Below are 26,464 nucleotides of genomic sequence, written 5' to 3'. Positions count from 1 at the left end.
TGTCTAAACACTGGATATTATAAATATTAAAGCAATGTTATTAATATCCCAGTGTGTAAATACTGTGTCTGAACACTGGATATTATAAATATCAGAGCAATATTTCATTAATATTTTAGTGTATAAGTGGATATTATAAATATCATGGCAATATTTTATTACTATCTCAGTGTGTAAACACTAGATGTTATAAATATCAGAGCCATATTCCATTACTATCACAGTGTGTGAATACTGGATAATATACATCTCAGAGCAATATTTCATGAATATCACAGTGTGTAAACACTGGATATTATAAATATCAGGGCCATATTTCATGAATATCACAGTGTGTAAACAATGGATATTATAAATATCAGAGTGATATTTCACTCACTGGATATTATAAACATCATCAGAGAGATATTTCATTAATATCACTGTGTAAACCCTGGATATTATTAATATCATCAGAGCAATATTTCATTAATATCACAGTGTGAAAACACTGAATATTACAAGTATCATCAGAGTGATATTTTGTTAATATGACAGTGTGTCAACACTGGATATTACAATTAGTATCATGAGAGCAATATTTCATTAATATCACAGTGTGTAAACCCTGGATATAAAATGTATCCTCAACAAAGCGATATTCATTAATATCACAGTTAGTAAACCCTGGATACTATAAATATCAGAGCAAAATTTCCCTAACATCACAGTGTGTACACCCTGGACACTATAAATATCAGTGCAAAATTTCCCCAGTATCACAACGTGTAAATCCTGGATACTCTAAATACGAGAGCAAAAATTCCCTGGTATCACAGTGTAAACTATGGATTCTATAAATATTAGAGTTAAATTTCCCTAGCATCACAGTGTGTAAACCCTGGATACTATAAATATCAAAACAAAATTTTCCTAGTATCACAGTGTGTAAACGCTTTGTGTAAACAATGGAAATTATATATATCAGACCGATATTTCACTAGTGTCACAGTGTGTAAACCCTGTGTGTGAACTCTGGATATTATAAATACCAGAGCGATATTTCACTAATGTCACAGTGTGTAAACACTGAATATTACAAATATCAGGGCGAAATTTCACGAATGTCTCAGTATGTAAATACTGGATATTAGTAATATCAGAAAGAAATTTTACTGATGTCACAGTGTGTAAACATTAGATATTACAAATATCAGACCGAAATATCCCTATATCACCATGTGTAAACACTGTATATCATAAATATCAGAGCGGTATTTCACTAGTGTCACAGCGTGTAAACACTTTGTGTAAACACTGGATATTATAAATATCAGAATGATATTTCACTAGTATTACAGTGTGTAACCACCGGATATTATAAATATCAGAGTGATATTTTACTAGCATCATAGTGTATAATCACCATATATTATAAATATCAGAGAGATATTTCATTAATATAACAGTGTGTAAATACTGGATGTTATAAATAATCACAGCGATATTTCACTGATATCACAGTGTGTAACCACTGGGTATTGTAAATATCACAGTGACGTTTCACCGATATCACAGTGTTTAACCACTGGATATTGGAAATATCACAGCGATGTTTTACCAACATCACAGTGCGTAATCACTGGAAACTGTAAATATCACAGTGATATTTCACCGATATCACAGTGTGTAACCAGTGTGTAAACACAGGATACTGTAAATATCATAGCAATATTTTGCTGGTATCACAGTGTGTAAACTGGATACTGTAAATATCACAGTCATATTCCACTGATATCACAGTGAGTAAACTCTGGATATTGTAACTATCACAGCGATATTTCATTAATGTCACAGTGTGTAAGCACTGTGTGTAAACAATGGATATTATGAATATCACAGGGGTATTTCATTAATGCCACAGTGTGTAAGCATTGTGTGTACACTGGATATTATGAAGATCATAGTGATATTTTATTAATATCATAGTGTGTAAGTACTGTGTGGAAACACTGGATATTATGAATATCACAGCGATATTCATTAATATCACACTGGATATTATAAAAATCACAGCGATATTTAATCAACATCACAGTGCATAAACATTTTGTGTAAACATTGGATATTGTAAATATCACAGCGATATTTCATCAGTATCACAGTTTGTAAACACGGGATATTATAAATATCACAGCGATATTTCATTCATATCATGATGTGTAAGCACCGGATATTATAAATACCACAGCAATGTTTGCTTAATATCACGGTATGTAAACACTGTATATTACAAATATCACAGTCATATTTTATAAATATCATGGTGTGTAAACACTGGATATTATAAATATCACATTGATATTTCATTGATGTCATGGTATGTAAACACTGGATATTGTAAACCTCAGTGATCACAGAGATATTTCATTGATGTCATGGTGTGTAAACACTTGATATTATATCACAGAGATATTTCATTGATATCACAGTGTGTAAACACTGGATAGTATAAATATCACAGCGATATTTTATTAATATCATGGAGTGCAAACATTTTATATTACAAATATCACAGCTATATTTTATTACTATCACGGTGTGTAAACACTGGATGTTGTAAATATCACAGCGATATTTCATTAATATCACAAACTGCCCCACTGACCCAGGGTCAGCCACAATATGACTTTCATGGGCCCTAGCTACTTTTGCTTTTGTTCTCCCCTTCTTCCATAAAATAATTTTAAAATGAGTATTTTATGACTGCATTCATATAAAGATGACTGTAATCCAAGCTGGATTCATTATTATATATTGCTTTTATTACATTCCTTTTCTTCTTCTAATTTAAAAAGAAATTACAATTAAAACATTTACACAGGTCCCTAAAATTACTGTGTGCCTCCTGTGCCTCTAAGGGAGAAGTCAGCCCTACACTGACCCCTGGATTCTCAGCTCGCACCAGGCTCACACACACTTTTCTCCAGCCCCTTTCTGCTGTCTTTGCACAAGCTTTGCCCTCTTCCTTGAACACTCTCCCTTACCCTTTCCCTCATTTATCTCCACTATCCCGCACAGAACCTCAGAATCCCCTTACAGCACAGATCACTGGGCCTCACCCCTGGCTTCTGATTCAGCAGGTGTGGCCTGGGCCCCCAAAGTTCACTTTTTATTTCCTTCCTTCCTCCCTCCCTCCCTTCCTTCCTTCTTTCCTTTTTGAAACAGAGTTTTGCTTTTCTTGCCCAGGTTGGAGTGCAATGACACGATCTTGGCCCACTGCAACCTCCGCCTCCCAGGTTCAAGCAATTGTCCTGCCTCAGCCTCTCTAGTAGCTGGGATTACAGGCGCCCACCACCGACAAATTTTTGTATTTTTAGTAGAGATGGGGTTTCACTATGTTGGCCAGGCTGGTCTCAAACTCCTGACCTCAGGTGATCCATCCGACTTGGCCTCCCAAAGTGCTGGGATTACAGGTGTGAGTCACCGCACCTGGCCCAGAGTCCACATTTTTAACAGAACCAAAGTGATCCTTATGCTGCTGGTCTGAGGACCACACTTTGAGAACTGCTGCTTTCAAAATGAACTGCACTTCTATTTCCTCTACCAACCCTTCTCTGCCTCCTAATTTGGTCACATTTCTCCTTCGCACGCTCAAGAAGGACAAAAGGCGGCTGCTTTACCTGTGTGATTTTTTTTCTTTTTTCTTTTGCATGAAAACTTTTGTCTTCTTCTTACTATTTTTGAGACAGGGTCTACCTCTTGTCAGGCTGGAGTGCAGTGGCGCAATCACGGCTCACTGCAGCTTCGACCTCCTGGGCTCAAGCGATCCTCCCACCTCAGCCCCTTAAGTAGCTGGGACCACAGATGCGTGCCACCACCACGCCTGGCTAATTTTTTATTTTTGTTTTGTAGAGATGGGGTTTCCCCATGTTGCCCAGGCTGGTCTGGAACTCCTGGATTCAAGTGATCCTCCCCTCTTGGCCTCCCAAAGTGTTGGGATTACAAGCATACGCCACTGCATCCAGCCTTGTGTGATTAATTTATGTTTATACCATTTGACTGTGAGCTACACGTGTCTTTTCGCTAGCTGTGGGATCTGCAAGTGCTGACAGCAGTTCAAAAAAGTTAATGAATCACCTTAACCTTCCAGCAACAGTGGATGCGAGTGTAAAATCCTATCACCTCACTAGCACGGTATTTTCTTTCTTTTCTTTCTTTTTTTTTTTTTTTAACTCTTCCAGCTCTAAATTCCACAAATCCTGTGCCTCTTGCTTCCATAGAAGCCAAAGGAGCCGGGCAGAAACTGCTTTGCGCAACCGGGGAGCCCCGGCCCTAAGCCCCGCCCCGCGCCTCTCCCCACCTCTAGTCCCGCCTCTGGCCATAGGTCCCGCCCCGATCCCAGCCTCCGACCCCAGAGCTAGCCCCGCCCCGTCCCCTGTCTCCGCCCCAGACCCCGCCCCTCTCTCTGGCTTTAGGCCGCGCCCAGGCCCAGAGCCGCTCTGCGCAAGCGCGACCGGCAGTGCCGCTCCGAGGAGTCCGCCCGGAAACAAACATTCCCCAGGGCAATGTCACCACCTGGTCTTCCCCAGGAGCCAGTCAGGTAAAGCCTTTCCGGGTCCTGGTGCCCCGAGCTTGGCCAGGCCCGGCCTTGATAGCAGCGGAGCCACCGAGGCCTTTAGTCCGGGACCGATTTTGCAGCTCCCGCCAGTCCACCTGCGAGCCCCGGATGGGAGCGTTTGCCTCCAGCAACCCACAGGGTCCCCGAACCTTTGCACCTGCTCTAGCCAGTAACAGAGCCGGCTTTAGCCACTGTGGTTTACATACACGTTGCTCCCCTTCCCAGCCGGCTTGGCTCTTCTGCAATCCGCGTCTCCAGAGTTGGAGCCCAGGACCCCCTAGGGTGGCACAGCCCCGCACCAGGCAGCCCCGGATTCAAGTCCTCCAGTGGCTACTTCCAGTTGTGACCTTGGGTCTGTCAGTTACGTAAGCTCTCTGAGCCTGGAGGTGACCCTGTGATCACTTGCCGGGCTGTTGTGAGGATAAAATGAGAAACGTGAAAAGTGAGACCATGCTCAGAACGGGGTGGCTGCTACTGCTGTTGATATCTTGCTGATTATTCCAGCGGCCAGTCCCTGAAGTGAACAGATACGTTTTTGCAGCCTTTTACTTCAGCTGGTTTCTCTGGTCACTTCTGCGGTTTCTGGGTGGTTAAAAGCCACCATCCCACAGTTTCCTTTTCTGGAGGCGGGCCTGCGTGCATCAGATGTACTGTGCAATCCCCTGTGCCAGCATTCAGTAATTCTTTCCAGGCCATTTGGTCGTTGAAATCCGCTGCTGTTACCCAACCACATCTGGTGAGCAGCCTGCCATCTAGAAAGAGGCAAAAAATAGCAAATACCTCCTGCAAACAACTGCTTATCCAATGATGGGGAGATTTATGACAGTGGTTACCATTCACTGAGCACCAGCTGTGTGCCAGCCACAGTATATGAACTGCATCATTTAATCTGCATAAATATCCTCAAGCCTGACACAAATGAAGATGAAACTCAGAGAAGTCAGTCCTATACACTTTTTTTTTTTTTTTTTTTTTTTTGAGACAGAGTCTCACTCTGCCACCCAGGCTTACAGTGCAGTAGGCAATCTCGGCTCACTGCAGCCTCTGCCTCCTGAATTCAAGCGATTCTCCTGCCTCAACCTCCTGAGTAGTTGGGATTACAGGCATGTGCCACAATGCCCAGCTAATTTTTGTAGTTTTAGTAGAGGTGGGGTTTTACCATGTTGGCCAGGCTGGTCTCGAACTCATGACTTCAAGTGATCCACCTGCCTCAACCTCCCAAAGTGCTGGGATTACAGACATGAACTACTGTACCAGGCCTCCTATACACATTTGAAGCCAATTCTGGGTATCTTAAACATCTGATTCTGCCCACTATGCAAAACTGCTGTCCCACAGAAAAAGTAAAATCAACTGTTCCTTTTCTAGGGCTGCCATAACAGAGTACCACACACTGGGTGGTTTAAAACAATAGAAATGGTCTCTCATGGCTGGAAGTCCAAAATCAAGGTGTCAGCAGGGCCACACTCCCTTAGAAGGCTCTGGGGGTGAACTTTCCTTGCCTCTTCCAGTTTCTGGTGGTTTCTGGCATTCTTTGGCTCACAGCAGCATCATTTCAACCTCTGCTGCCATCTTCACATGGTCTTCTTCCCTGTGTGCATGTCTCCGTGTTTTTGCTTCTTCTTTAATTTAATTTAATTTTATTTTTTATTGAGTCGGGTCTCACTCTGTCACCCAGGCTGGAGTGCAGTGGTGCAATCATGGCTCACTGCAGCCTTGAACTCTGGGACTCAAGTGATCCTCCCACCTCCACCTCCCAAGTAGCTGGGAATAGAATTGCATGCCCTATGCCCAAGCTAATTTATGCTTTTTTTTTCTTTTGTAAAGACAAGGTCTTGCTATGTTGACCAGGCTGGTTTCAAACTCCTGGGCCCAAGCAATCCTCTCGCCTCAACCTCCCAGTTTTGGGATTACAGGTGTGAGCCACCGCACTCGGCTCGTTTCTGGTTCTTATAAGGACAACAGTCATTGGATTTAGAGCTCACTTCAATTACATCTAAAAAGATCCTATATCTGAATAAAGTCACACTCTGAAGTTTGGGGTAGACATGAATTTCAGGGGTGAGGAGATACTGTTCAACCCACTATACAAACTAGCAGCAAAACACACCTGTCAAAAGGACCAAAACAAGTCCACATAGGAAGGCACCATTTGTGGTTATAAATCCAAATACTTGCATATTATTAGGAAATTGTTCTCAAAATGTGTTCCCCTGTCCACAGCGTCAGTAACACTGTCATGTGGGAGTTTGATACAAATGCTAATTCTCAGGCCCTACATGAGAGTTACTGAGTCACAGTCTGGGACTGAACCTAGCAGTCTGTGTGACAGCCAGTCCTCCAGGTGATTCTGTTGCTGCTAAAGTTTGGGAACCACTGTTACAAGGCAGTTGAAGACAGGAGTTTGAGAACATAAGGGCCAGCTTAACAGAAGGTGGTCTTCTAACCTTAACAATGACGTTTTCATCAAACCTGTCTTCTCTGAATATAATTGTGGATTTCAAAATTCAACTATTGCATTATTGAAAAAACATTTTACCATACTTTATGTTTCAAAGAGAACCTGTGTACTAAACTGTGTGCTTAGGAGATTTTTTTGTCATTTTCATCTTGCGAACAACCATGCAATTTAGATACTATCATTTCTGTCGTGTTATTGAAAAATACACAGAGAGTCAGAGATGGCAAACTCCTAAATACACAACAAAGCAGAAAGAGGCAGGACTATAAACTTTTTACCGTAACTCTGCTTACTAAAATGTCTGTCTGGTTTGTTTTTATTTTAGAAACAGTTTGCTAGATGATGCTAAGGCCCGCTTAAGAAAGTATGATATTGGAGGCAAATATTCTCACTTGCCATATAACAAATATTCCATCCTTTTGCCATTGGTGGCTAAAGAAGGAAAACTCCATTTGTTGTTCACCGTCCGGTCAGAGAAGGTAGGTGGACAAAAAATTTCCTGCCCTTAAACCTCAGGACATCAGAAAACCTCATGAGATTTTGTCACTTGCACACATTTTGATGCCAAAATTCTCAAAAGGGCTCTCAGAATTGTATGATGTCAGAGGCATACAACCAGAAGTCATGGGATAACATGGTGTTTCTTGGAGAAGGTTTAACAAAGAAAATGAAGGAATTTAGCTAGCAAGCAGTTTAAAACACTTTCAGACTAGGGTTACCTAACCTTGGTGCTATTGGCATTTGGGGCTGAATACTTCTTTGGTGTGGAGACTCTCCTGTATAATGTGGTGTGTTTAGCATCATCCTTTGGCCTCTACCCACCAGATGCCAGTAGCACACACAAACACAAGCTCACACACACCTTTGTCCAGTATGCCAGTAGCATACACACCACAAATGTCTTCAGAATTGCCTATTGTCCTGGCAGGATTGGGGGTGCCAAATTGCCCCCACCAAGGGCCACTGTTTTAAACTATCCCACCCCCAGTATAATGTGAAAATACTAGAGCATAGAAGTTAACAGCCTAGGATCTAAAGGTAGCTATCCATTGATAGCTGTTGAATCCAGTTGAATCCAGGCTCTCCCCTTGCCAACTGTGACTTTGGCCTAGTTATTTACCCTCTCTGTACTTCAGTCTTTTCACTTGTAAAATCAGGACAGAATATTAGTTACTGCTTCATACAGCTGCTATGAACATTTCACAGGGTAACAAATGTAGAGCACCTATACAACCCTGGTACTTGGCAAGCAAGAATTCAGTAATTTTTGGCTGTCATTGTTAGTGTCAAGTGGCAGACATGACCTGAAGTTTTGAGATAAATGATGTCACTTAAGGAAATATTGGGCTGGGAATGGTGTTTCTGGCTCACCCCTTGTATTGGTCCATTCTTGCATTGCTATAAAGAAATACCTGAGGCCAGGCGCGGTGGCTCACGCCTGTAATCACAGCACTTTGAGAGGCTGAGGTGGGTGGATCATGAGGTCAGGAGTTTGAGATCAGCCTGACCAACATGGTGAAACCCCATCTCTACTAAAGATACAAAAGAATTAGCCAGGCGTGGTGACACACGCCTGTAATCCCAGCTACTCAGGAGGCGGAGGCAGGAGAAACACTTGAACCCAGGAGGCAGAGGTTGTAGTGAGCAGAGATTGTGCCACTGCACTCCAGTCTGGGTAACAGCGAGACTCCATCTCGGAAAAAAAAAAAAAAAAAGAAATACCTGAAACTGGGTAATTCATAAAGAAAAGAGGTTTCATTGGCTCATGTTTCTGCAGGCTGTACAGGAAACATGACACAGGCATCTGCTCAGTTTCTGGAAAGGCCTCAGGGAGTTTACCATCATGGCAGAGGGCAGAGGGGGAGCAGGAGCAAGAGAGACAGCAGGGAAATGCCACACACTTTTAAATGGCCACGGATCTCATGAGAACTCACTCACTATCATGAGGACAGTGCCGAGATGATGGTGCTAAACCATGCATGGGAAATCTGCCCCCATGATCCAGTCACCTCCCATCAGGCCCCAGCTCCAACAATGGGGACTCCAATTCAACATGAGATTTGGGCAAGAACAAATATCGAAATTCTATCACCTCCGCACCCATGAGCGCAATCACTTTCCTTTGCTGTGGGGAACTTTCAAGGAAAAGCTGGTGAAGCAGTCATTTTAAGGTTTTCCAAGGACGAAAAGAAAATAAGCCATGTTAACAGGCTTTTAAGCAGAATAATGAAAAGCATTTTGTTTAAAAAAAAAAAAATGCCGAGGAATCAGCTGGAGTTTTGTGGATGTAGAAGTAGACTTGTGCGGATTGTGTTCGGTTTGAGCCAGGCAGAAATGCCGTGAACTCAGGACATGATAGAAATCCAGGTTCCAAGGGGAGATACTTAAATGGAAACCAGGGGACCAGAGTCTGTTCCCAGCTCTGCCACTAAGCACAGGAGAAGCACTTACATATATTTAAAAAAATTATCAGATATGGCCGTGTGCGGTGGCTCATGCCTGTAATCCCAGCACTTTGGGAGGCTGAGGTGGGTGGATCACCTGAGGTCAGGAGTTCGAGACCAGCCTGGCCAACATGGTGAAACCCCATCTCTACTAAAAATGCAAAATTAGCTGGGTGTGGTGGTGCACGCCTGTAGTCCCAGCTACTCGGGAGGCTGAGGCAGGAGAATCACTTGAACCTAGGAGGCAGAGGTTGCAGTGAACCGAGGTTATGCCACTGCACTCCAGCCTGGGTGACAGAGCGAGACTCTATCTCAATAAATAAACAAATAAATAAATAAATAAAATTTAAATCAATAGATAAAATTGTATAGATTTATCCTGTATGACATGGTGTTTTGAAGTATCCACTGTGGAATGACTAAATCTAGCTAATCAATGTACTAACTCACATAGTAACATATTACTATACATATTACCTCACATAGTAACATATCACCACACACATTACCTCTCATAGTAACATATTAACACACACAGTACCTCATATGGTAACATGTCACCACACGTAACATACTATCTCACATATTCATCATCTTTGTGGTAAGAACACTTTATATCCACTCAGCAATTTTCAAGAATACAGTATGTTAACTATAGTCACCATAGTATAAAATACCTCTCTTGAATTTATTCCTCCTGACTGGCTGAAACTTTTTATCTTTTGGCCATCTCCCCAACCTCCCCCAAAACCACCTCAGCATGTGGTAACCACCATTTTACTCTACTTCTATAAGACCGACTTTTTAATATTCCACATATGAATGAGATTATGTGGCATTTGTCTTTCTGTGATTGGCTTATTTTACCTAACGTGATTTCCTCCAGCTTTATCCATGTTGTCACAAATGACAGGATTTCCTTCTTTTTTATGACCAAATAATATTCCTCGCTGGATGTACATTTTCTTCATTCACTTGTTGATGGACACTCAGCTTGATTCCATGTCTTGGCCGTTGTGAACAATGTTGCAGTGAGCATGGGTGTGCAGATACCTCTTCAATATACTGATTTGATTTCCTTTGGATATATAACCAGTAGTGGGATTGCTGGATCGTATGGCAATTCTGTTTTTAACTTTTTGAGAAACCTCCATACTGTTTTCCACAAGGATTGGACTAATTTACATTCCCACCAACAGTGTGTGATCATTGCCTTTTTTCCATATCCTCAACAACGCTTACCTTTTGCTTTTTAGATAATGGTCATTCTAAAAGGTGTGAGGTAATGTCTCTCCGTGGTTTTAGAGTTTTCCTGGTGATTAGTGATGTTAAGCATTTTTTAAATATACCTTTTGAGAACTGTCTATTTAGGTCCTTTGTCCATTTTTTAATTGGGTGTTTTTTATTATTGATATTGAGTTGAGTTCCTTATATATTTAGGATACTAGCCCCTTTTATGGTTTGCAAATATTTTCTCCCATTCCATAGGTTGTCTTTTCAGTCTGTTGAGTGTTTCCTTAGCTGTGCAAAAGCTTTTTAGTTGATGTAAGCCCATGTTTTTATTTTTGCTTTCATTGCCTGTGCTTTTGGGGTCATGTTTTAAAAATCATTGCCTAGACCAAGGATAACATTTTCTTGAGAGTAATGTTCTCACTAAGCCAGAATGGTCTTTTCCAATTCCTATTACCTATTAATTGGAATAGGTGTACAAGGCAACTTGAGTAGAACTAGTATGCTATGAGATAGTTTTGAAACCTTTCAAAATACAGTCATGTGCTGCAAAACAGTGTTTTTCCATCAATGATGGACCATATATACAATGGTGGTCCCATAAGATTATAATGGAGCTGAAAATTCCTATCACCAAGTGACATCATAGCAGTCATAATGTCATAGCACAATACATTACTCACATGTTTGTGGTGATGCTGGTGTAAACAAACCTACTGTGTTGCCAGTGGTCTTAAAGTATAGCATATACAATTATGCATAATATATAATACTTGATAATGATAAAAATGACACTTCTGGTTTATGAAATTTACTACACTATTCTTTTAAATCATTATTTTAGAGTGCTCTTCTTCTACTTATTTTTTTTAAATAACTATAAAGCTGCCTCAGTAAGGTCCTTCAGGAGGTATTCCAAAAAACACAGGCATTGTCATTGTAGGAGATGAGAGCTCCATGTATGTTACTGTTGCCCCTGAAGACCTTCCAGTGGGACAAGAAGTAGAGGTAGAATACAGTGACATTGATGATTCTGTGTGTTGTATCTTAGTTTTAGCAAGAAAGTTTAAAAGAAAACAAAATCCTTAAAAATAGAAAAAAGCTTCTAGAGTAAGGTATAAGGAAAATATTTTGTACAGCTGTGTAATGTGTTTGTGTTTTAAGCTAAATGTTACTACAAGAGTGAAAAAATTAAAAATTAAAAGGTTTAGAAAGTAAGAAGTAATAGTAAGCTATGGTTAATGTATTATTCAAAAAAGAAAAAGGCCAGGGATGGTGGCTCACACCTGTAATCCCAGCATTTTGGGAGGCTAAGGTGGAGAGAATCACTTGAGGTCAGTAGTTCGAGATCAGCCTGGCCAACATGGCAAAACCCCGTCTCTACTAAAAATACAAAAATTAGCCGAACATAGTGACAGCTGCCTGTAATTCCACCTACTCGGGAGGCTGAGGCTGCAGTGAGCTGAGATCATGTCACTGCTCTCCAGCCTGGCCAACAGAGTGAGACTCCATCTCAAAAAAACAAAAAAAAAGAAAAGAAAAATATTTTTATAAACATACTATAGCCTAAGTGTCTAGTGTTTATGAAGTCTAGAGCAGTGTTTAATGTCCTAGGCCTTCACATTCACTCACCACCCACTCACTCACTGACTCACACAGAGCAGCTTTCAGTCCTGCAAGCTCCATTTATGGAACATGCCCTATACTGGTGAACCATTTTTGATCTTTTATACCATATTTTTACTGTACCTTTTCTGTGTTTATATACACAAATACTTACCACTATGTTACTATTGCCTGCAATATCCAGGACAGTAAAATGGTATACAAGTTGTAGCCCAGAAGCAGTAGCTACACCATATAGCCTAGGTTTGTAGTAGTCTATACTATCCAGGTTTGTACAGGTGCGCCCTGTGTTGTTTATGCAATGATGAAATCGCCTAATGCATTTTTCAGAATGTGTCCCTGACTGTACATTTAAAACAGGCATCATATCAGGTCTGTATTTCTGTCAAGCCTGATGACTGCTTGGAGGTGCCTCTGTCCCTGGCTGCCTTGGAGTTGAACATTCTAACAATAAAGCACTTTTTCAGAGTTGCTCTAACATTAGGTAAATTTCTTATGCATTTGGTGAGACATATTTGCAGTGGGTAGTGAGCGTTCAAGACAATAGAAATATGTCCATCAACCTTCTTTTCACCTGTTCTCACGACTATAATTGAGGTGAAGAAGTCTTAAGTAGCTATGGCAGCAATTTCTGCAGTGTTACTGATTTATCAGCACAGAAGGACTTAAAAAAAAATTTTTAAGTCTTGCCCAAATGAGGCTGTGGACTATAAAATGTCAAAAAGTGTATCATGGCATTGTCTTAGTCCTCTCAAGCTGCTATAACAGAACACTTTAGACTCTCAAGCTGCTATAACAGAACACCTTAGACTGGGTGGCTTATAAACAACAGATATTAATTCTCAGAGTTCTGGAGGCTGCAAAGTCCAAGATTAAGCTGCCAGAAGATTTGGTGTCTGGTGAGGGCCCTGTTCCAGTTCATAGATAGTCATCTTTTCGGTGTCCTTACAGAGAAAGGGGCAAAGGGTCTGGTTCAGGCCTCTTTTATAAGGGCATTAATCTCATTGATGAGGGCTCTGCCCTCATGACCTAATCACCTCCCAAAGGCCCCACCTCCTAATACCATCACCTTAGGGGTGAGGATTTCAACATATGGATTCATGGGAGAATAAACAACCAGGCCATTGCAGGCATCTAGTTTCTCCTTACATAGATATATTGGCCTAGGTGCTAACAATGGCAACATGATCTCTTGATTGAGCTTCTCAATGTCCAGGACTGACCTTACGAGTTCTCATTATTAAATATCTAATGTGGCCAGGCACCATTCCCGTGCATCCACTCCACCCTCATGGAACAATCTTCACAGCTCTGTGAGGAGCACACTGTCATTACCCCATTGCACACAGTTGGAAAGAGGCAGACCCAGGACTCTTGCTGAGCCTGAGGGCTCCTGGACAATTCAGGAGAGAAAGCATAGTAGGTACTAGGCATGAGTGGGCATAAAAGAAATTGAGGTCAGTTTGCTGAGATATTTGGCCCTGCAGAAGAGAGAACAGTGGAGCGTTTGTGCCTCTCCACTTCTGCCCAAGATATGAGAGAAATAATTTTAAAGACAGAAATAAGAAAGGGAGTAATTTTAGGATGCTATAAATAGAGACACAGTCAGTTCTCCTAAAGGCAGGAAGGAATGGAATCAAGGAAGGAGGCAATGCAGGGAAAGAGGAGACTTCTATTCCTTTACCAACACATGCAAAGATAAACATAGATGCCAATACAATGCTAATAGCTCCAGGGCCCATATTTTTTGTGTCTTATTAAACTTTTGATAAATGTATGTTGTACTGATTAAAACCACAAGCTCGTAAATTAAACACTGGTTTATATTCCAGCTCACTGAGTGAACTTGATCAGGTTATTTAACCTCTGTGAGCCTAAGTTCCCTGTCTGAAAGTAGAAATAATAATACTATAAGAGTAGCTTATGGCCGGGCGCAGTGGCTCACGCCTGTAATCCCAGCACTTTGGGAGGCCAAGGAGGGCAGATCACGAGGTCAGGAGATCGAGACCAGCCTGGCTAACATGGTGAAACCCTAGCTCTACTAAAAACACAAAAAATTAGCCGAGCATGATGGCGGGCGCCTGTAGTCCCAGCTACTCCAGAGGCTGAAGCAGGAGAATGGCGTGAACCCGGGAGGTGGAGCTTGCAGTGGGCCGAGTTCTCACCATTGCACTCCAGCCTGGGCGACAGAGTGAGACACCCTATCAAAAAAAAAAAAAAGAGAGAAAGAAAAGAGTAGCTTACCTGCCCATCAGTGCATGAGTGGATAAACAAACTGTGATATATACATACAATAGAGTACTATTCAGCCATAAAAAAGGAAGTACCAATACACGATAGAACATGAAGAACTTCAAAAACATATGTGAAGGGAAAAATGCGAGACACAGAAGTCAAGACTAGGTAAATCCACAGAGACAGGAAGCAGGGACAGAGCGAGACGGGAATGAGAATCAACTGTTGTATGCGGTTTCCTTCTGGAATGATGAAAATATTCTGCAACGAGATGGTGGGGATGATTGTACAACACAGTAAACGTATTAAATGTCTCTTATTTTCTTCACTATAAAATGGTTACTTTTATGTGAATTTCACCTCATTCAAAAATTAGTAGCTTATAGAACTGTTCTGAGGACCCAGTGGGTAAAAAATCTCTGTGAAACAGCATGCCCAGAACATGATAGGCACCCAATAAAGGACTCCACAAAATTATCTGTTGATAATATTGCCCCTTGTATTATTCTTTCAGCTTTTTTCCCCTAGCAATGTCAATCTGTGTATGTGTGATATGGTTTGGATCTCTGTCCCCATCCAAATCTCATGTTCAGTTGTAATCCCCAATATTGGATTTGGGGCCTGGTGGGAGGTGATTTGATCATGTGGGCAGATTTCTTTATTGTACTGTCATCACAATAGTGAGTGAGTTCTCATGAGATATAGTTGTTTAAAGTGTGTGGCACCTCCGCTCCCGCTCTCTTCCTCCCGCTCCAGCCATGTGAAATGCTTGCTCCTCCTTTGCCTTCCGTCATGATTGTAAGTTTCCCGAGGTCTCCCCAGAAGCCAAGCAGATGCCAGCATCGTGCTCCCTGTACAGCCTGCGGGACTGTGAGCCAACAAAACCTCTTTTCTTTATAAATTGCTCAGTCTCCACTATTTATTTATAGCAGTGCAAGAACAGATTAATACAGTGTGTGGTATGTTTTGTGGAGAAACAGAATAAAAGTTAGCAGTGAGAAAATTTTCAAGGTTCATTTCTTTAAAAGGATTCAAGAAACCACATTTTTGGGCAATGGGGGTTTTGATACCACCACCTAGGTAGGAACGGTCTCTGGTACAAAATCGAAGTTCAGTAAATATTTGTTGAATGAATAAATCGTTCCAAAATTAGAATCCCACATTGTAGTGCTGTTCTTTCTATATCCAGCTAAGAAGGGCCCCTGGAGAAGTTTGCTTCCCTGGAGGTAAGCGTGACCCTACAGACATGGATGATACAGCCACGGCTCTCCGGGAAGCCCAGGAGGAAGTGGGGCTGCGTCCTCATCAAGTGGAAGTTGTCTGCTGCCTGGTGCCATGTCTTATTGATGTAAGGGTTTCCTCAGACACTCGAGCGCCGTCCCCACCCCCAGGTGGATCTACTCTTCTCAGGATTCCACATTTTCCAAACACAACCCCAAAGAGTACTGTACATAAAGTCAAGAGACCAGGTTCTCCAATGGACATTGCCCCTCGTGAGCCAAGTGGCTGTGGGTAACCCCTTTTGCCTCTCTGGACCCCATCCAGAAATAAAAGGGTTGAACTCCCATCAGTGGATTTAAAACTGGGTGCCATAGAACCCTAGAGAGATGCTTCAGAATTATTAACGTTCAGTTCACATGTATTTTTCTCCAGTATACATTGATTTTGAGAGTTCAGTTGAAAAAATAACACACACTCCAATGTGCTGGATACCAAATTTTAGCCCCTTGGAGACCACCAATGCATTACTTCTGCCATAAAGATACTCATTTTTCTACACACTATAGAATGAAGCCTCTCTGTAACACATTAATTGAATAGAACCATGAAATAACTAGGCCAGCTATTTAAAAACTATTACTATTCATAACTGCATTTGTGTTGGATCAGGATTTCCTTGATAGTATAATATACATCAAAACATATTTAAAATATTTTTTAAAATGAATTTTGGAGCTGATATAACCAGATCTTATTTTCTTTTTATTTTATTTCTTATAGAGATGGGGGTCTCGCTGTGTTGATATGGCTGGTCTCGAGCTCCTGTCCTCAAGCGATCCTCCCACCTCAGCCTCCCAAAGTGCTGGGATTACAGGTGTGAACCACTGTGCTCAGCTTCAGATCTTACTTTCTATTGGTTCACCACCACAACCTCATTGCTGTACTAATTGACTTTAGAAGGGGTAAATATTGTATTAATAAGTATGATCTTGGATAACAGCATGATTTTACCGTATAAATGTTTTAATAAAACCTTTAATTTTAACTTTAGAATAGCTGTAGACTGATGGAAAAGTCGTGAAGATAGTACAGAGAGTTCTTATATGCCATAGACCTAGTTTCCCCTATTGTTGACATCTTACATCACTGCGTACATTTGTCACAACAAAGAAACCAATGTCAGCATGTTACTATTAACTGAACTCCATGCTCTGTTTGCTTTTTACTAGTTTTTCTGCTAGTGTCCTCCTTTCTGTCCTGGGTCTCATCTAAGATACCATATTATATTTTGTGGTCATGTCTCCTTAGTCTTCTGGTCTGTGATAGTTTCTCAGACTTTCTTATTCTCATGACCCTGACAGTTTTGAGATGTAATGGCCAGGTATTTTTAGAATGTTCCCCAATTTTGGTTTGTCTGGTATTTTTCTCATCGTTAAGCTGGGGTCATAATTTGGGAACACCACAGAGGTGAAGTGCTCTCATCACACGATATCAGGGGTAGGTATCAACTCTTAATGTTTTATATGTTGGGCTTTCGGGTAAGTTTTTATTTCAAAAGAACAGTCCCACGGTTGCCTAACAGAAAACCAGTGGGTTAGATCATCCTTTATGTTCCATTTGACTAAAGTCTTGGTGGTACAGTGTTTTGAAGATCAGTGATGCTGAGACAATGTCTGTCTTAATTGAGTCCTTTTTAAAAATAGAAAGGTCAGCACCCAAGGGTGGTTTTGTTTGCAAGAAGCTAGTGGCCACTAAATAAATGTTTTCTAAGTGTGTGTGTATGAAAGCGAAATAGAGACATGGGATTACACAAGAAATGTGTTAATTACTTTTCCATTTTGTTTTCTAATGGGAACTCTTTTCAGTTGATTTCTGCAAATCCACCAGCATTTGGAGGATTTACTTTAGAAATCAATTAACAAATTTAGCTATACTGATTAAAAGTTTCCAAAATGAGACTAACTCCATTCCCAAAGTCCCCAGGTGCTACTGAGTTCCGCATGTGGGTGGACAGAATTCAGCAGCATTAACAGGAAAATGTGTTTCCGGGAGATTCCTGGGGGCCAGATACTCCTGGAACAGGGGATTTCTAAAGTGGCATGATTGAGAGATTAAACAAAGGCTTTAAAGAAAGGTCTGCTGTGTTTGAAAGCGCAAGGGAGGGTTACTTTGTTTTTTGGCCCCTGCTAATTTTTAAAATGTATCACAAAAATGCCATTTATTGAAAATTATAAGCATCATCTAATCTATGTAGATCTTAACCTGGAGTGATTTTCTACCCTGGGGAATTTGGTAATGTCTGGAGATCATAGCTGGGAGGGCACTACTGGCATTTCCCAAGTAATCTCGAGTCCCAGTGATCTCGGCTCACTGCAACCTCCACCTCCCTAGTTCACGCAATTCTCCTGCCTCAGCCTCCAGAGTAGCTATGTATGTACCTACTACATAAACCTTCCAGGCAGGCTGTGACACCACAACCCCCACCCCAGTTTTCCCTTTTGCCAAACGTTTTTGTACTTCTTTTTGCAAAGGTCTCTGAAATATACCCAGCAGTATGAGCAACATGTCTGTGGTTGAATCCAGTTTCTGCCAGGTATTTACAGGATGTGCCCTTGGGCAAGTTTCTTCACGTCTCTAATTGCAGTTGTTAAGGCTTCTTCAAGAGCAGATTGTTGTAAGGAATCAGAGGGTGCTGGAAACTAGACGAGGTGCCCATAAGTTGTGGACACTAATGGTAGCAGCAACCACGAATATTTACTGAGCATACATTGTTGGGGCTCTGTCCAGGCCCCTTCGTATTCCTCTTACAGCCGCAGGGCTTCTGATCACTCACCGTTACCAGATGGGGTCCTGATCCAGACCCTAAAGAGAGGGTTCTTGGATCTCACAGGGTGAGTCCATAAAGTGAAAGCAAGTTTATTAGAGAAGTAAAGAAACAAAAGAATAGCTACTCCATAACAGAGCAATAGCATGTGCTGCTGGTTGGCCATTGTTATGGTTATTTCCTGATCATATGCTAAATAAGGGGTAGGTTATTCATGAGTTTTCTAGGAAAGGGGTGGGCAATTCCCAGAGCTGAGGGTTCCTCACCTTTTTAGACCATATAGGGTAACTTCCTGACATTCCATGGCATTTGTAATCTGTCATGGCGCTGGTAGGAGTGTCTTTTAACATTCTGATGCATTCTGATTAGCATATAATGAGCAGTGAGGATGACCAGAGGTTGCTTTCGTTGCCATCTTGGCTTTGGTGGGTTTTGACGGCCTTCTTTACGGCAAGGTCTTTATGACCGGTATCTCAGTCTTGTCTGGTGACTAAGCGTGCCCTAACCTCCTGGGAATGCAGCCCAGTAGGTCCAAGCCTTATCTTACCCAGCTCCTATTCAAGATGGAGTTGCTCTGGTTCCAACGCCTCTGACAACACTTGGCGGCTTTCTTCTGAATGCTGGCACCCTTGATACTGGAGCCACCTTGCCACGTGTCCTGCACAGAGAGCTGGGAGTGCCTGTGAAGTCACTTCTGGCAAGGCAGTCCTTAACCAGTGACTGACTGGGGCTAGGGAGCATGAAATCCCAACTCCCTTGTCTCCACGTGGGACAAACTGCATATTAATTTACCCTCCAGAACACCCCATGGTGCCCTTGCCAGCATTCTTCTTTTTTTTTTTTTTTTTTTTTTGAGACGGAGTCTTGCTCTGTCACCCAGGCTGGAGTGCAGTGGCCGGATCTCAGCTCACTGCAAGCTCCGCCTCCCGGGTTCACGCCATTCTCCTGCCTCAGCCTCCCGAGTAGCTGGGACTACAGACGCCCGCCACCTCGCCCGGCTCATGTTTGTATTTTTAGTAGAGACGGGGTTTCACCGTGTTAGCCAGGATGGTCTTGATCTCCTGACCTCGTGATCCGCCCGTCTCGGCCTCCCAAAGTGCTGGGATTACAGGCTTGAGCCACCGCGCCCGGCCATTCTTCCCTTATGAGTCTTGCTCCCCTCCTCCCCTTACCTGTCTCCCCTGGGAGCACTTTCTTAAAACATCACTTGCATCTGAGTCCTTATCTCAGAGTCCACCTGAAAAACTCCATATTCAGAGACTAAGCATTTCCCCCATTGCCAGGTGTGGTGTTAGGTGCTGATAGAGTGTTGCCTCTGCCCTTGGGTAACTTAATGACCCCAGATTTCCTGCCCAAGGACATATGAAGTCTATGTTCCTCTTGTCTCCTCCTGGTCCAAATGTTAACTTTCACCATTATTTTGGTTAATGGTCTGAGTTGTCTCTGTTCCTAAATTTGCTTTCCTGTCTTTAGCTGTCCCTCTGAGAATGTTCTGCAGGCTGGATAGGTCCCAGCCTCACCATGTGTCTACCTCTCTGGCTTTTCCCACCCACTTTCTCTTGGGATGCTCCAGAAATTCGAATTCTTCTCACTTTCTAATACAAAGTCGGGCAGCTTTTACCAGATCCTACATCCTCACTCAGCCCCAGGCCTCCCTCTCAGGATTTCCAGTATAACAAAACAGTCTTTCATTTGATAGCACTCATGTTCATTTGCTCTTTTGTTTTTATTTATTTATTTATTTATTTTTATTTTTGAGACTGGGCCTCGTTCTGTCACCCGGGTTGGAGTGCAGTGGCATGATCTCGGCTCACTGCAACCTCCGCCTCCTGAGTTCAAGCAATTCTCCTGCCTTAGCCTCCCGAGTAGCTGGGATTACACGCACGCGCCACCACACCTGGCTAATTTGTGTATTTTTAGTAGAGATGGGGTTTCATCATGTTGGCCAGGCTGGTCTCAAACTCCTGAACTCAGGTGATCCGCCCACCTCGACCTCCCAAAGTGCTAGGATTATAGGCGTGAGCCACCACACCTGACCACTCATGTTCATTTGCAAGCAGTTGTGGTTGTAAATAGAAATCCCTCTCCCATGTAATATAAACATGTATTATATAAAATAGTTCACATAGTTATATATAACACATATTTATATGTACATATAAATTTTTTCCATAAATGGGAATATGTCATAACTAGTATTATATCACTTTTCTGTTCATAAGTATAGCACATTTTTTTCTTTACTGAGAAGGAAAGGTGTCTATCCCATTCTTTTTAAAGGCTATATAGTATCCTATTTTATGGATATAAACCTAATTTATATAACTTAAATGCCTATTAAATGAAGAGTGATAACTTTAGAATTTGGGGCTGTTGTCGAAAGTAATGCTTCAGGTTTATACTTGTGTCTTTTCTTACCGGTAGGAATTTATCATACGGATACACAAATGCAATTCCCAGGTCAAAGGGAACACGTTTTTATGATACTGCCAAATTGCCATTCCAAAAGATTGTACTACGTTATGTTCATACAAGAAATCATTTTCAGAGTCATCTCATAGATGTCACTTCAGGTAGGGCAGGATGACTCCCATTTTAGGGGGAACGTAAATTTACTTCCAGAATAAGCTTTCTTCCCCTTCTCCCAGGTTTGATGTATTTTCTTAGCTCACCTAGAAGTGGCATGATTTTAGTATTTGAAACAGTATCGCTTCACTTCTTAATTTCTCTATTTTGTTTTCTGCTTTTAGACAGATGCATTGATAACTCCATTTGTGGGTTTAATAGACCACAACTTCCAGGCCCAGCCGAATCCTGCTGAAGTTAAGAATGTATTCCTGGTGCCTCTGGCCTATTTCCTGCATCCACAGGTCCATGACCAGCATTACGTCACACGTCTCGGTCACCGTTTTATTAATCATATCTTTGAGTACACAAACCCTGAAGATGGTGTCACTTACCAGATCAAGGGAATGACGGCAAACCTTGCAGTGTTGGTGGCTTTTATCATTCTGGAAAAAAAACCCACCTTTGAGGTTCAATTTAATCTTAATGATGTATTATCATCCTCTGAAGAGTTATTCCTGAAAGTTCATAAAAAAGCTACAAGCAAGTTATGATTTACGAGACCAAGAGACAAAGAACTATCCACTAGGATTGTGTGTGTGCTTATCCATAGAACAACAATAACACCAGCTGTTGGAATCTGACAGGTGTGAATATTTTTTCTGCAGTATGTAGTTAGAATCTTTGCCTCTTTTCCAGTTGCCTTCTATTGTCTGAAAAAGTAAAAGCCATTCAAAAATGAAAAATATGTTTATAATCGTGCATATTTTTATCCACAATATGTTAATAATGTATTTCTTACACATATAAGAAAGAATATCTGGCACATGGTCGGCCCTTAATAAAGATTTTTTGAATATATGACCATGTAGCATTTACCTTATTTGTAGGAGGCAGATATATATATATTTTTTTTCTTTTTCTTTTTTTTTTTCTGAGACAGAGTCTCTCTCTGTCACCCAGGCTAGAGTGCAGTGGCACAATTTTGGCTCGGCTCACTGCAACCTCCCACTCCTGGGTTCAAGTGATTCTTCTGACTCAGCGTCCCAAGTAGCTGGGATCACTAGCTGCCACTATGCCTGGCTAATTTTTGTATTTTTAGTAGAGAAAGGGTTTCACCCTGTTGGCCAGGCTGTTCTCGAACTCCTGACCTCAGGTGCTCCACCCACCTCGGCCTCCCAAAGTTCTGGGATTATAGGTGTGAGCCACTGCATCTGGATGGCAATATGTGTATATATTTTTTTATCTGTTATTACATGTAACAGAAACTTCTGGCCATCCATCAAAACCTATCTTCCCTGTCCCCTCTGGTGGTAGAGTTTAAGCTGGGTCCACAGCACACCAGGTAGAAACAGCATTACTCCAGATCCCTTGCCATTCGAGTTAACTCTGGGACTTAGTTTAGGCCAATGAGTTATGGGTGAAAGTTGACTTTCCAGGTCATCTCCAACTTAACAGATAAGCCAGTCTCCCTGGAGTCCCTCTAGTTCTTTTTTCCATGAGCTGCAACATGGACTTGTCTGCAACCCAGCCTTAACCATACAAATGAGGACATTTCCTGGGGGAATGGCAGAACCAAAAGATGTCAGAGCTTGAATCAATGAATGACTCTGTGGGACAAAGTAACCTTCTAACCTGGGCTCTTCACTTGGTACTGTTAAATCAGAAAAGAATAAAATTCTGTGTCATCTCTCTGCCACTATAATTTGGAGTCACTTTTCTATAGCGGAGCTAACCAGTATGCTCCAACACCTGAAAATAGCTAGAATATTCGTCTGAACTTGAAGTGTTGTAAGCAGTTAAAAATGGGGATGATCTGACACTGTTTTTTTTTTTGTTTTGTTTTGTGACGGAGTCTTGCTCCACCCAGGCTGGAGTGCAGTGGCATGATCTCGGCTCACTGCAGCCTCCGCCTGCAGGGTTCAAGTGATTCTCCTGCCTCAGCCTCCCAAGTATCTGGGATTACAGGCGCCCACCACCACGCCCACCTAATTTTGTTTTATTTTTAATAAAGATGGGGTTTCACTGTGTTGGTCAGGCTGGTCTCTAACTCTTGACCTCAGGTAATCTACCCGTTTCAGCCTCCCAAAGTGCTGGGATTACAGGCATCAGCCACCAAGCCCAACTGATCCGATACCTTACATGTAGGTTCTGGAAAACACATAGGATGCCCTCCCTGGGTGGGAGATGGGGTTCAGTAATCACCATCCAGAGCAGCTGAAATTGAGGAATATGAGAGGCTTATATGCCTACCAATTGGGAGGGATAATGATGTATGTTTAGAGATGATGAGGGCAGAAAAACAGTGATTTAAAGCATCAGCCCCAAATCAAAAGACAAAAAGACAGACATTCTGTAATGCACCTTGAGATCTTCTACTTCTTATGTGGGCATCTCCATATATCATGCTTCAGAGTTAGTCTGGGTTGTTTTGTTTCATTATATTAATCATCCTTGAGGCCAGAGAGGCAAGTGAGTCAAGCAACATAACCGCAATTCTGTGACGGCAATTTCACATGTTATTAGCTTTCTAGAGAACCAAACCATTTTTAATAAGACTTTGTTATAGTTGAAAATGTGATGCCCACACCAAACCTATCAATCAGCCATGCAGCTGTCCACTGCTGCTGAGTTTTTCTTTTCTGAGTTGGCAAAGGCAAATACCTGATTGGCTGCTTTATACCCATATGTGTTTAAGCGTCAGAAATCTGGCTCTAACCATGAAAGCAGATGTTGGGTACGCTTCCCCATTAACATTCTGTAACCAGCCCTGCGTGAACAGGCCTGAACTATTTCTGAACAATTACAGAAGCATTTGCAAATGTGTATTTACAATCTGACAGCAGTATAATTGCCGGGTAGATGGTTGACCTCTCTGACAGTGCAGAAAGCCTCCTTTCCAAACTGTTTGTTTATGTGAACTCTCCCAGACCTGCCCAGTCCAGCTGAAGTCAATCTGAGCACACTCGTGGCCACACAATTTATGGGGCAGGATGCTTAGCAAAGGAGATATTGCCTCTTACTTCCTAGTGGTGTATTTTATAGTATCCATGTTCAGTGTCCTAGTGAAATATATCTGGCTCGAATAAAATAAGTTATTGAGAAGGTACAGATCTCAGGGAATCTCTGAAGCCACTGAATAAATCAGCTTCAAGAAGGACTGGGGTGCGCAGTGGCTCATGCCTGTAATCCCACCATTCGGGGAGGCTGAGGCGGGTGGATCACTTGAGGTCAGGAGTTCAAGACCAGCATGGCCAGAATGGTGAAATCCATCTCTACCAAAAACACAAAATTAGCCAGGTGTGGTGGTGCATGCCTGTAATCCCAGCTATTTGGGAGGCTGAGGCAGAATTGCTTGAACCTGGGAGGCAGTGGTTGCAGTGAGCCGAGATTGTGGCACTGTACTCCAGTCTAGGCAACAGAGTGAAACTGTGTCAAAAAAAAAAAGGCAGTAAGGAGCAAACACAGCTAACTACCTCAAAGCCAGAAGGATGTGAAACTTCTCTTTTATATCCTGTCATTACTGCAACAAGAAACGTCTTGAATTGATTGACACAGACATAGAAAAACAAGAGACACTCAGTGCCTCAGTCCCTAATTCTATCTGGCCTAACATGGGTCACCTGGAAGGTTTCCAGGAACCCAAAAATATGTTCAAAGGCAAAGGTAAGTGGGGGCTAGATGGACATCCCAAAACATATAATCTCTCCAGTCCCTAGATTTTATAAATTCTCTACATTTTGCCATCCAGACAGCTCAACTGTGTCTTCTTTGCAACCCTGCAATCTTGGTAAAGAAGTGGTTAAGATGGCCGGGTGCTCACACCTAATCCCAGCACTTTGGGAGGCCAAAGCTGGTGGATCACAAGGTCAAGAGATCAAGACCATCCTGGCCAACATGGTGAAACCCCATCTCTACTAAAAATACAAAATCTATTCAGGCGTGGTGGCACGCGCCTGTAGTCCCAGCTACTTGGGAGGCTGAGGCAGGAGAATCACTTGAACCCAGGAGGCAGAGGTTGCAGTGAGCCAAGATCACGCCACTGCACCCCAGCCTGGTGATAGAGTGAGACTCCGTCTCAAAAAAAAAAAAAAAAAAAAAAAAAAAGAAAAGAAAAGTGGTTAAGAGTGCTGAGTCTGGAATTGGGATGCCTAGCTTTGAATCTCAGATCCAGTGTCAGCCTATTCTGTGACCTTGAGCAAGTTATTCCTTCTCTGTAGATCTCAGTTTCCTCTTCTGTAATGTAGGAGAAATAAATTCTGTTTTAGGGCTGTCAGGGGATTAAATGAGTTAACACATGTGACCTCTTTACTTAAAGCACACCAAAGCGCTCAGAACAGTGCCTGGGAAATAAGTGCCCAGTTACCTGTTGGCTACTAATTATGGTACCATTATAACTATAACATTATATCATAACAATAACAATAATCACTGTGATTTCTCTAGTTCAGAGTTAGACGAACATTTATTAAGCACCTATTACGTACCCAGTCTTTCATTTTATTTCATTAACCCTCACATCAACTCTTTGTAGTGAGTACATGCTATTATTATTATTCCTATTTTTAGATAGGAAACCTTGAAGATCAGGGATGCTACATATTTGCTCATTGTCACACAGTTCATAAATGGCAAAGCCAACATCCAAACCCACATGCCTGAGTTTCATACCCCATGCTTTTTCTGCTGTAACCACATACTTGAAGATGAAGCAAGAATAGAAGGTTAAATTTACATCTCCCTTGAGTCGCCACATGTGAAAGGGAAAGCAATTCAAAGTGAATAAACTAGAGAGAGTGCAGCATTTATTTTTGCCTTCATCATGTCCTCCAGCTTATTCAGCTGGTGCTGCACACAGTGAAATGAGTAATTAGCCAGGATGATTTTAAATAAAATGGAACATACCAGTTAATAAATGAAAGTGCTGGCATACTTGCTAATTTAACAACCCGTTCATAGTGCCAGCTTTCCAGTTAAAGGACTGAGAAGAGAAAACATTCCTCCACTTCTTCGACAAGATGATTAGATATTATCCAACTGTTTATTCTTGTTAACAGTTGCTTTCTTATTTGAGAATAGCATGAAGTTTTGTTAAAATTGCTAGAGTGATCATCTCCCAGTCCACTTGTCTCAGATGTGACATACTTGGTGTGGTTCCTAATGGGACCTGTGCGTATACTCAGTTAAGATTTTTTATTATTATTTATTTATTTTATTGAGATGGAGTTTGCTCTGTTGCCCAGGCTGGAGTGCAGTGG

At 41.9% G+C, this 26,464-nt stretch overlaps 1 protein-coding gene across 3 annotated transcripts; it reads left to right on the top strand.

Annotated features, from left to right (window-relative positions):
- Window positions 1-4,449: 4,449 nt before the first annotated feature.
- On the top strand, window positions 4,450-22,067 carry NUDT7 (nudix hydrolase 7). Of its 3 annotated transcripts, XM_017868627.1 has the most exons (5): window positions 4,450-4,582; window positions 7,387-7,540; window positions 15,786-15,944; window positions 16,598-16,691; window positions 21,392-21,462. In XM_017868627.1, exons 1-5 carry the CDS (start codon window positions 4,548-4,550, stop codon window positions 21,460-21,462), a joined length of 513 nt encoding a protein of 170 aa, XP_017724116.1. In that variant the 5' UTR covers window positions 4,450-4,547. The 3 variants fall into 3 exon arrangements, with proteins under 3 accessions (XP_017724116.1, XP_017724114.1, XP_017724115.1); XM_017868625.1 differs by lacking the exon at window positions 16,598-16,691 and having other exon boundaries at window positions 21,392-22,067; XM_017868626.1 differs by lacking the exons at window positions 15,786-15,944; window positions 16,598-16,691 and having other exon boundaries at window positions 4,463-4,582; window positions 21,392-22,067.
- The last annotated feature ends 4,397 nt before the right edge of the window (window positions 22,068-26,464 follow it).

This window comes from Rhinopithecus bieti, unplaced genomic scaffold (genome assembly GCF_001698545.2).
Source record: "Rhinopithecus bieti isolate Rb0 unplaced genomic scaffold, ASM169854v2 scaffold_2574, whole genome shotgun sequence".
Taxonomy (NCBI): domain Eukaryota; kingdom Metazoa; phylum Chordata; class Mammalia; order Primates; family Cercopithecidae; genus Rhinopithecus; species Rhinopithecus bieti.
Note: the sequence above shows the minus strand (reverse complement) of the source record. Positions and strands in the feature narration are given on the sequence as shown.

Coding starts and splice junctions, on each gene's coding strand:
- NUDT7 (XM_017868625.1), top strand. CDS start 4,548: ATGTCACCACCTGGTCTTCCCCAGGAGCCAGTCAG. Junction 4,583..7,386: donor CTTCCCCAGGAGCCAGTCAG/GTAAAGCCTTTC, acceptor TTTTTATTTTAG/AAACAGTTTGCTAGATGATG. Junction 7,541..15,785: donor TCACCGTCCGGTCAGAGAAG/GTAGGTGGACAA, acceptor TTCTATATCCAG/CTAAGAAGGGCCCCTGGAGA.